The following is a 12,227-nucleotide window of genomic DNA, read 5'->3' on the forward strand; positions in this document are numbered from 1 at the left end:
ATTTGTACTTACAACTTTTAAAATAAGTTTTACCTTCAAAATATGACTATAAAGTACATTGACCCAGTAAGTGCTTTATTTTAAAGTCATATTCGTTCGCTTTAAGCAAGACAAATTATTTTAAATAGAGAGATGGCAATTTCATAACTTCAATAACTATTTCAATTATCAACTGGTCATAACGTTATTTACCAGGTTTTTTAATTAAATTTTGACATGTTTGGGTGTGTCGCTGGTTTAAGGCGTCAAACAAGCGTTTTCAGAATCAATCACTCAGTTAAGAATAACATGATTATCCTATGATTAAACTTTGAATATAGAAAACTGTGGATCGGTAGGAACAAAACGAAGGTTAGTGCTTGTATTTAGATATCCAAAGCTGTGGATTTACATTTAAGTCTATAATTCAACACTTTTGTTCAGTTTACAATCATACGTTTATATTATGTACCTTATAAATAACAATGAGGAAGAATTTATCCATATGCTTTCAAACGACAAAAAAAAAACTATCCTCTCAATTGATTTTTCCTGTATATTTGTACTATTCTGACGTATTAACATCATATGAACAAATACTGTCTAAACCAAACCGAACGACAAGTTGAGACCACTATGGTACTGCACACAATTATCCCGATTTGCGGATCCAATGATGACCAGGTCGTGCTCACAATGCACAACACGAAAGTCGAGGACAAAACAACAAAGGCCTCAGCCGGAAATGGCAATACACGGAGCGTGTCGTCTGCAACATCTCTATGGGATGAATATTTATGGACTTTAGGCACGATATACTGATATTTTTGCCTTATAAGTATTTCTGTCGCAATGCGTCAGTGATATAGTAATGAATCCACATGCCAGAAAGGGGTTCTCACATTGGCCACCAAGGTCAAAACCAAACATTCAACTTAACGAAATTTTGTAGAATGATGGTGCGCTGACATTTTGGCCAAACATTTCATCATTAAAATACAAGCAAATCTAAAATAGCTCGCACGTGGTGAAGCAGAAAATATATTTTGTAAGCAAAGACATATGTTTATATCATTTGGGTCAAAAATGTTATTTAAAAATTAACGTCACTTACTTCGTTTGTTTACATAGGTTGTGACTCGTGGTGAGCAACGTGCTAACAGCTTTGAAGTCACGTGCTTCCTCATCCTGTTTATGCACATAGATCATAAGACGGTTCAGCAGAAATGAAGACATTTTTAAAACTAAACAAATGCTTTCTAAATACAATTTTGATTATGTTTTATTACGTAAGTTCGTTGAAATGCCGTCAAACTGGAAAAAAATTTATACCCACTAATTAGATAAAGTAAGTTCAGAACCTGCATTGATCTTTTTTTGCGAGATGTCATTTTCGTTTTATCCAGTAAGTAGTAGCGAAATTCTGGCAATCAACAACTAACGAAATCTTGGCAACTGCATTCTAAGACAGGAAGCTGTGCTAGACACAATACTGCTCGTGCCAAAGCCGTTTAAGCGGAAGTCAATGAAGCGGAAATTGATGTCATTCAATGTCGTCTGCTACTAACTATGGCTGATGGAATGTCAAGTACAATATCTGAGGTCGTGAAATAAACGTTAAAACAACAGTATGTCCTTCGGCACCGCAATAACTTATTTCCACTGAGTTCCTGGCAATGTGATTCATTACCACCACCAATTACTCCCCTTTAAAAAAGTAAACTTTGAAGTACGTTTGCAGATATATCAATGAACCTAACATTACTCAACAGAGGAGTGATACTCATGAGTTAGGTTCAATTTTATATTAATGTAGTGAATGTACAATGCCATACAAAAGAAACCATAACCATCATCACCACCACCATCATCACTACCACCACAACAATCATCTCCATCATCATCAGCAGCAGAAGCATCAGCATCATTACCATGATGATGATGATCATCCAACAAACATTGGATTTTCAAAAACACCTCGATTTACTCGAATGCGTATTTTTCTTTCCAATAATAATGTGATATGTTCTTTTCAAATAATAGTGTGAAAATGTAAAAAAATGCAAAACAGTTATTGCTTCACAAATTTTGTTTCCATAGTTACCACTCAGTAGTATTGAAAAAACACGCGAATAAAATGAAATTGAACGATTGGGCAAATTGGCTAATTGGATAGACAATATGATACACTCATAACATTTTGAAAATGCCTATTCTTGCATTTATGAAAACAAACAAATACCACGTTTAGCTAGCCATTTAATTGCTGAGCGATTAATAAAAATGTAAAACATGTATTTGCTTAGCATTTTGTGTACAAATACATTTTCATGAAAAATAGTAGTGTTATGCACTGGCAAATCAAACATAAGCACAACAATTCAACTTAAACAAACATAAACACACCATGGTCATAGCACTGAATGTTATATGGGGTATAAAATGTACACTTAGGCGTAAACACGGAATACATATAATTAATAAACTAACATTGGCTAAATCAATATTTATTGCAGAATATATTGAACAAGATAAATAAGGATTTGAGATACAGAAATGCAGAACATACATACAAAATAGAGAGTGGTAAAATGCATAAACAGTGAGTAAATCACAGAATTGAAAATTAACCATAATTGGTTTGATTACTTAAAATGTCTCTCTTCTGTTTTCATTGTAAGAAATATGGTGAGTACAAATAATTGGAAAATATATTTCAGAAATTGTTTGATACACTACACAAATGCTGGTACGAAGTAATAGAACTATACAAAAATAACTGGTACAATATGACTATTACGCTATTTTAATGTATGATTGCGGTCTGAGGCTTGTGAGCAACACGATTCTCTTGGTGACAAATAAGAGGACAAGTAAAAAATAGTGATATGAATCTTCGATTTCTCCACAGGTACATAAAGGACTGTCAATGATATTCTTTGAAAACAGATGTTCATGTAAAGAACTACAGTGCATGCGAAGCCTTGCGTGTTGAATAGATACGTCTCTGGTTTCATAAATTTGGTCTGGAACAACCGGTTTATTTTAATGAGTGCATGCTTAAAAGAACAAAGCGATTGTGATCCTCTAGTTGAACCAGACAGAAAGTTCTATAACGATATGGTTGAAGGAAGAAAGGATGAGGCGAATTGTTGAGAGTTACATTGAATACTGGATTGCGAGCGTTTCTTAATCTGTATGCCGATACATCACCAACAATTGAAGGCAATATGACACTTAGATAAGAAGGTGCAAGTGAATGGTGCATTTTAAAGGGTAGACAAAGCTTGTGTTTTTTGTGTTTAGATTTAAGGGGTTCAATACCATTTTCCATGCATAGATTGTTTTGCGACACCAACTGCGTTGCTACTGATATTATTTTAGCGGCTTCAGTTTGGATTCGTTCTAGACCTTCAGTTTCAGCCTCAACACCAACCCTTATGTACACCACAGTACGGACCTGGTGGGGAGGTCTCTGTGCTCGTATGCGCCGGGACGGAGCATGGCGCCCTTGCCATGGGGATGGGGGTCGATTCACCGCCTGACTGGAAGCGGTATGTGTTAGGGCACCACTCCAGCTCGTAATACCAGTTTTGGGCTTTCAAGTCGTACGATCCAACATCCTACGGGTCATTTTTCTTTAAGATAGCAAACATGTGCGTGTTTCCATTGTCGAGGGACAATACTATGCTGCATCGAATGATTGAACAGTCCTGCTAAAGGAGTTGAAGGCTCTTTGGAAACTACTTTAAGAATTGTACCGTTTACAAGATCTTGTAGATGCTTTTACTGTTCTTACGAATATAAAGAGCGTCCACTTCCCGTGGAGTAATGACGAAGTCAGATAATAATGCAGTATCTCCATTGTTGTAGATATTAGAAAGGTTCGCATTGGAGCTGTCGATGAGGTTACTTTGAGATTAAAAATACATGTTTAGGATCTTTGCGTTGTCATAGTTGTCCACATATATTTGAATATTGTGTATCAATGTGGTGATATCTTGTTCTGCATTCGTGGGTTGCGTAAAGTGCTTGATAAGTTTCCAAAAATCAGTGTTTTTATATTGTTACCGTAATGCAGATGCTAATTTGTTGAAATGGGTGGGGATGCTTTTCTAAGCGAATTAGATGCTTTGTGTCATTGTGTAATTGCTTATCAGTTGCCAGATGTGCCGGAAATCGGGACTTTCACAACTAGCTCTTTTGCCCTGTAGAACATATAAACTTAATTTTAAATTGTACTGTCAGAAACCATATAAAGTAGGCGAATATTTTGGTATCAATCTTGTTACTGTGTATGCATTTTGTTGGTATGCAACAGTACACAGTGTCTGTGATGTCGTCTAGTTATAACATCGGTTCATGAATTTAATTTACACATCTTTAATGCAAACGCTAGTGGGTTGGAATCCCGTCGTGGATTCTATTTCATACTGTTATGATGCATCCAATACGTCGATATTATTATTAAAAAAATACGATTTTCTCATATAAAGTTGATGTTTAATAAATTCAATAAGATGTTTAAAACAAATAGGCACGAATGTTCTCCAGGAAAAGAAATTGTGTCGCCCAAAAGACCCAAGTGCAGACTCTTTAGGATCAAGGTCACATTTAAAGGTAATTGATCAAAATGGTGTGTTCTGTGGCTAGTCAATGCCGTAACTTAGTTTATGGGAAGATATAGAATGTTTTGGCAGAAATACTTAACATGGATAGACAGTGTGTCCTTTGTAAGACAATATAGGTCAACAGAACGCGTTGCACTTATTTAATGATCCCGTGGTTTTCGTTATTCTAGTTTTAAATTCGAAATTACTTCACTACTGATAAGTTTTGAGTGCTGTGAAGTGTAATGGTGCAATTGCAATGTGACGTGTTGAAAAATTTAAAATGAAACGCAAATGAAATGCACAATGTATCCATGAATATCTCGATATGTGAGCTCTTTGCTCCTACATCCATAAAACAGTTGACCTTGTCCTTTGCCTTTGAAGAAATGATCTCTTAAACAGCTAAAGAACTATCAAAATCTCGGAGACAAACATCTCGAATCTTGAACTTCTTGCTTCTAAATTCACAGAAATGTTAGCCTTTGTCCTACTTACCTAAGAACAATGGGGTTCATCTACTTGTAAGGGACAACCTACAGCTAAATTGTCATGGTCATAATTATCTAACCGTTCTCTAAGTTTTGTGAGGGCAAAATGTTACATAGTACAATAGGTCGTGACAATGACCGTTGGACTACTGACTACAAAAACAATGTTTAATTTTAAGACTCGAAAAAATGGTTAAACTGCTTAAATGTCTAAGTCACACCTCAGAAACAAATAACAAATATTTGTTCAAATACTTTCATTGTTTTATTGTCTGTGAAAAATATTAGATTACACGATTAATTGGCTGCATCAGTTACGCTGCTAAATTGCTAAGTTCACTCCCGATATCAATATTTTAGTCAGAAACCTGGGAGTTTCGTGATGACAAGATTCACCTCATTATCTAGGTATGATAATGGTTGAAAATGACCCAGTCGTTCTTTTTATTAAATGAAAGTCACTCCATTGTTTGGTGTTTACACTTCTTAATGAAAAAAAAAACTGATATAGTTTCATGAAGCGGTTTTTGAGCTGATAATTGCGTAACTAGACCGTTTAAAAAACACACCGAGAGTGCATCAACGTCAACGTAACTTAATGTAAAATTGTTAGAATAGCCGCAATGGTTAATTTCAAATGTCATTTAGTAATAACTTATTCCTAAGAACCCAATTTCCTCATACTTACTTGCTCGTGATATTTTTAATGACCTTGCGGTTATATATACATTACGACTAGGTATGCATTACCAAATTATATGTATACAGAACAGAACAAAGCACAAGTTTATTTCCACAAATAACATCACGCATATATACATCAATGAAGTAGACTGTGATAGTCCATGCTCATTTTCCATTATTTAACATTTGCTTGGCGGTTTATGTAAGCTTTTTAACTAGTTGATATTTTTACAGTAGCAAAAATAGTAGCAAACTTTAATGTAAAGAATGATCACGTACAAATAAACGACTGGTATTAAAACATATAATAATCATGTATCATGTAAACAAATGATTTTTTCTCTGAGAAAATGCTTTAAACACGAAAATTAAAATATTCTTTAACAAACCAGTATGGCCTGTGTTCAACAATTCCATGGTTTTAAATATATTTGGCTTAGTACGATATTATCTTAGAATATATTTAGATCTTATATTTGTATACAGGCTGCACTGAATCAAGAAATGAAATTCGTCTTCATAACAATGTGGGCAAAGTCTTTGTTCCAAAATTGTATTATTCCACCCATAAACTATATTTAACCGATGCGACGACAATCTAAACTGGCTTAAAGTAATTCTGAGTTTCCGTACATTAACGCACTTAAGATTCAAAACTAGAAATGTTTCTATTAAATTAAGCTCTTGAGGATACTGATAATCTGCTATTTAATTTTGGAACAAAAACGTCTTGTATTCTTTGCTTCAACAATGACACAAAACGTGAAATATCACAAACTCCTTGTGCAATATGTATGCGAAAAGCTTTCAGCTGGTTCTAACATATTTATCCGTGAGCATACTTAAAACTCTCAGTCTTTATTTAATCATATTTATAGTGCATTGCGACTGTAGTTCTAATCTGCAAGTGTTTGCATATACAAAGTCATTTTTGTTGTTGTTTTAACCGAAAGTACATATATTATGAATTTAGGTTGTATCCTTTTAATTGGCAATCTTTTTGAAAAACCCTAAACTTCTGAACCATATAATTGGATAGGTCTAATAAGTTCCAATTTATATCATGTGTTATAATATAAAATTTGTTTAAATATTTTTTAATTTAAAAAATGCTTTATGTGCTTGACCAGAACACGTTTTGCTAGCATGCATAAGTGATCCCCACCTAAAGACTATTCCTAAATATGTAAATTTGTTTACAACCTCCAATGGTGATTCCTGATTATACCTCATATCGTCTCGTACTATATAGTCAAACGCTTTGGTAAAATCAACAAAAACACAAAACTATGCTTGTTTTCATTAGGAACATGGTTAATTATATTTTGTAATACGAAAATGCTATGAACGGTACTCATATTAGCTCTGAATCCAGCTTATTCCTCGATATATACATGGTAATATTCGGCCCAAGTTGAAAAACGACTATTAATTATATTTGTGAATACATGTAGTTTTCCCCATATCACTTAATAATGTGATTCCTTAAAAAAATCCAACTTCATTTAAATTGCCATTTTTGTGTATTGAGACTATATATTTTTTTCTTACAGAAGTTAATCTCATAATTTATTCTGTTTTCAAACTGAATATAACAAATCGGGTATATGTTTGTTTCCCCATCCGGGTACGTCATTTCTGCAATGAATTCTGTGCCGGAAGTGCAATTGTTTTGTGGTGTTCCGTTAATCAGTGGAACAGGTGAACATGTAGGGTGTTTTGTTACTTTTGTTTGGAAAAAGCATTGAGATAAAAGGAATCTGATTCTCGGCACCATAATTGTGTTGCATTTTTAAGGGCATCCCTTCGATCGCGGCGATGCATTAATTCTTATTTTCTTAACCATGAGTTATAGCCTTTGCCTGCCACAGCTAGGTAAAAACATGAGAACTTGAATCATTATTTAACACGTTTAGGATCAAGATGTATAGTTGGATTATTACATACAGGCTTTTTTGAATAAATTCATATAAGTTTAAACTAATCTGAATTTCAGAAAAGATATTCAGATTGAAGATTAATACTCGCGTTGATTTGTATCGTATGACTTCGAGTGAAAGATTTAACAATAAATGTTTTAGCCCGCGAAATCGGCGCCTTCATTTATTTGAATTACAAGAAAAAATCTAATTCTGCAAAAGGATCCTGTAAATGGCGGAGCGAACTCTTGCTTGCACCCTATTTTTCATTCGAGCACGGGACATTATTCGGTAATTGTTATACACCGGCCTATGGGACTCGCTGTATACAAACCTGGACCAAGAACATGGCGGCTATGTATATGGACTAATCTTAAATATTTTGTCAAGTCTATGAACTTATCCAAATATAAGAGTTTGCTTTTTTATTATCATAATTATAATATAAAGGAAATATCACTTCTTCTAGTTCTTTAGTCGTCTTCTTCCGAGTCACCTGCAAATAAATTCACAAAGTCATTCCTACTGAAACAATTCAGGTGATGCCGTTTATTTATGGCTATATGATGCTAGAGTAACCGGTATCCGCCTCGTAGCAAAATCAAATGTATTTGCAGTTCAAAGTTTTATCTTAGAGAGGACAGAAAGCAGGCGAGTAGATGCCTTGACGCAAGTCCGCGGCTGAAACCACATGATTCTGACAAAAAAATTATAAGCAGCCAAAATTGCAGTATGCGTACTTAACTACCTGATCCTAAATCTTTTCCCAGTAGTAAATAAAGCACCTCAGAACGCACAGAATATACCTGATTGCACCATAGTTGTCAAAAAATTTCGAGGGGGCTTGCCCCCTGACCACCGTAGCACAATTATGAATCCACATGAATAGAGGGCAAACTACGACCCTGATAGTAAGTGATGCAATGGATTAAAATTGAAAATATTTCAATGATTTTACTTTTCAGGGTGTTTTTTTATGAAAACTACAGAGACAAGCCTATACGTTGTTGTAGCCTAGAACCTATGGCGGTTTATTAGATGAGTTATTAATGGCAAACTTAAATAAGAAATTAATGACGGGAAAAGTTGTTGGCCACAAAAAATAATGGATGTTCAGGAAAACTTTTTTTAGTATCATCACATTGACATTCATACCCATGAGCCAATTAGAAAGTGTAGATAATATGGAGGTTACTGTTGCAATAAATATACCACACTGACTGGCAATGGTTGTCATAATTTTACATGTAATAAATGTTGCGAAAGTCAAACAGAATATTGCGCAATCCAAAACTGTTTCCACGAGTTAAATGACAATTAATTTCGATCTTGTTTGTTAATCTTTATGTAACAGTCGGAATAATACACCGATCAGTACATTAATGTGTATGCTTAACCATTCATCAACCCTCATCAAAACGAACACAACTTCAAATCAAACTAAAATTAAAGGTATCAAAAGAAATGTAATTAATCTTATCAAACTTACCTGTAGGTGTTGTTGTCGTGGTAGCGCTCGTTGTCGTGGTTACGACTGATGTGGTGGTAACGCCTGCTATTGTGGTAGCACCTGTTGTCGTTGTAGCACCTGTTGTCGTGCTGTTAGCCTGCAATTGTTTTGCTCATAATTGCAGATATAAAATATACATTAACTCGACCTTTGTCTTTCAAAAAAACAAGCTATATTTTCAGACGTTTCTTAAGCCTAAACTCATCTCCATCCTAATTAGCATCAAATGTCATGTCTTGCATTTCAATTATTCATAAACAAATATATTCTTAAACGAAAGTTCCTTTCCATTTAAGACAGAAAAGGTCACTAGAAAACGTTCGACTACAAATACGTAACTTACTGCTTTAAGTTAGTGCCTAGTATCTTTCACTATTTTTTATAAAGAAAGCTTCCATTTACGTGAACAGGATATATCTAATCTGCCGTTGTCGATGTACATGAAAAACCAGTTGTCAAGAGATAGTTCGAGCTAAAATGTTTTAGTTCACTATGCATATTTGACATTTATTGTTCAAGATAAACATTGGTGAAACTTCATTGTTAAGTGAACATGCAATTTAAAAAGTAATAAAGAACAAGAAAAATGATTTAATAAAACAATGTGATTTTAAGGGGTGATTCAGAATGTACAATACTCGTTGTTCTTAATTTATAAGTGAACCAAAAACATAAAACAACAAGTTACTCCAAACGATGTCAAGCCCAGCGCCTTCAACTTCAAAGCTTGACAAGTCGCCTACTGCGCTACATTAATTTCTAGCAAATAACGTTCAAATAATCATTTGTGTTCAAAAGGGTAAGTATACATTAAAGAATACCAATGCAAATTGAATACGCATATATAAATTTACAATAAAAAAGCCTTGAAGGTCACAACTCAATTGTCAGATTTGGATTTCGCTCTTCTATGTGATTTTCCCACAATTACACTGGCACGGTTAGTGTTCATTTCAGTAATAGCGTTTTGTTTAACAAAAAGGCCATTGATCCGTTCAGGCACTTACTTACAACAAAGTTTACGAAACTAATCTATAATCATATGAACATGAACGAACCATTATCCGAAGCATTAATTTGGACAAAAAGTAATGTTCTGATATTCATTCTTTGTTAATTATAAAATTTCCTTCTACGTCCATTCAGTTGCATATCTTTAATTCTTGTATGGACGCCTTCTTGAAGTTATTCATGATATGAGCTAGAGCCAAGATGCAGGTCAACGATTTCTTTCGTAAGAACTTTATTTCAACAGATGCACATTTTGGCTTCAAAGGAACTTTCAATCGGAAGAAACATCACAGGTTTGTGCAGTACAACCTCGTTCACTCTACCGTTGTATTAAGATTAATACTGGCTAAACTTATAAAGAATAGTAAATATCAAAACACGACCCTAATTATTTTCATTTCGCAACTAATGCACATGTACCCTACCTCTGCATTGACAATCTTGCACGAGGCGCAGCAGCGCGTGAGGGCTCTCGTACAAAAATACACCCGCTGTTCGTAGATTCTATAGAGGGAGTCATCAGGGTACAAGGCGGTCAGGTACTTGCAGTCACGGGAGCCGTCCCATATCCATATATGCACATCCACGCATGGGTGCTCTGTCGTCGGCGCCGTGGTGGTAGAACCTGGGGTATGGTGAAAGCCGCAGACATTTACAAACATACCATTCATTTTTTGTCAATTATCTAAGTCAGGGGTCGGTAATTATAAAACAATGGAACACTCTGTACCATGTTTAACGCGATATACTGGTTATTGTAAATCAGATAAATCAATGTTTAATTCTGGTTAGTAGCGTTTGTTTTTCTTCTCGAAATAAAAGAAAAACATATAGGCAAGAGAGCTCCATTAAGAAGCTTCTCAAATACTAATGTAGTAGTTTGTCTTTATCTCTTAACTACTTTTTTGATATTAGGTTTGATACGTAAATATTTCTGTATCGTTTTGTTTTTAATGTCATGCATGCTTGAATATTTTACTGTAAAGAAACACAAATAACTTATAATTGACCCAAGTTCACTGAAGTTTATTGTCAAGGTAAGTGGTGTCTTTTTTCAAGTATATATAAGCGACTGAACGTCTATATGAAGATGGTTGTAAAATCCCTAAAAAAATATTATTTGTTTAAATATCGTTTTCAAGAGAAGAGTTCTTAAGCTTTGTTTATCTGAATATGAATGCATGTACATAATAAATGTTGTTTTCTCCTTATTCTACGGCAGTTCATCAATTATTAGGATGTGTATTATTGACATAGCTCTATATACTAGCCAGCGCGCATGCGCGAATCGCTTAACCACTCACCAAAAACAATAAATGACTTATTTATATTTTATTGGGTTTTTTTTTTTTTTTTTTTTTTTTTTTTTTCTAAAGCTTTCTAAACGATTAGCAAACTTTGGACTTAGGTTATAGGAGTGTTGGGTATTATGTATTATCCACATCTGACAGACCATTTATATATAATTATTCAGTCAGGAAAAACAAATGTAAAATATAAATTTAACTTGGCCGAAATAATAGGCCATAACGTCCGAACCGGATTAAAACTAAAGAACAGGTGAGAAAGGCGCCAAATAAAGAAAGGCCGACAACTGAACCAACGGAAATGATAACACGTTCCCTCCCTTGATAATTATAATATTTATTAATTTATCTACGGTCATAAATTATACGATTATTTAATATTATTATTAATGTTATATTTTTTTAATTATTATTATTATTATTATTATTATTATTATTATTATTATTATTATTATTATTATTATTATTATTATTATTTCTAACAAACAAATATGTTACGCAAATAAGGAGAAAATGTCCAAATATCATCAAGAAATTATTAAGAACTCCATAAATAAATGTAATAAAATATTACCTGAGGCCAAACATCCTAACGAAAACAGTATTGCTAGAAATCTTAGCACAATCATTTTCTATTCCGCCGTTTGCCAAGTCTGTGTTAAATAAAAATCAGCTCGGTGTTTCTCTTCGTTTTTAAGTAGTAGCGGCCACGTTAT

At 34.0% G+C, this 12,227-nt stretch overlaps 1 protein-coding gene across 1 annotated transcript; it reads right to left on the reverse strand.

The window, feature by feature from the left end:
- Positions 1–8,101: 8,101 nt before the first annotated feature.
- On the reverse strand, positions 8,102–12,227 carry LOC128213147 (uncharacterized). Its single transcript, XM_052918689.1, has 4 exons — positions 12,086–12,227; positions 10,630–10,829; positions 9,173–9,290; positions 8,102–8,179 (listed from the first exon to the last, which is right to left on the reverse strand). The coding sequence occupies exons 1-4, from the start codon at positions 12,138–12,140 to the stop codon at positions 8,157–8,159; spliced, it is 396 nt and encodes a 131-aa protein (XP_052774649.1). The 5' UTR covers positions 12,141–12,227; the 3' UTR covers positions 8,102–8,156.

Source organism: Mya arenaria, chromosome 13, assembly GCF_026914265.1.
Source record: "Mya arenaria isolate MELC-2E11 chromosome 13, ASM2691426v1".
In the NCBI taxonomy this organism is placed as follows: domain Eukaryota; kingdom Metazoa; phylum Mollusca; class Bivalvia; order Myida; family Myidae; genus Mya; species Mya arenaria.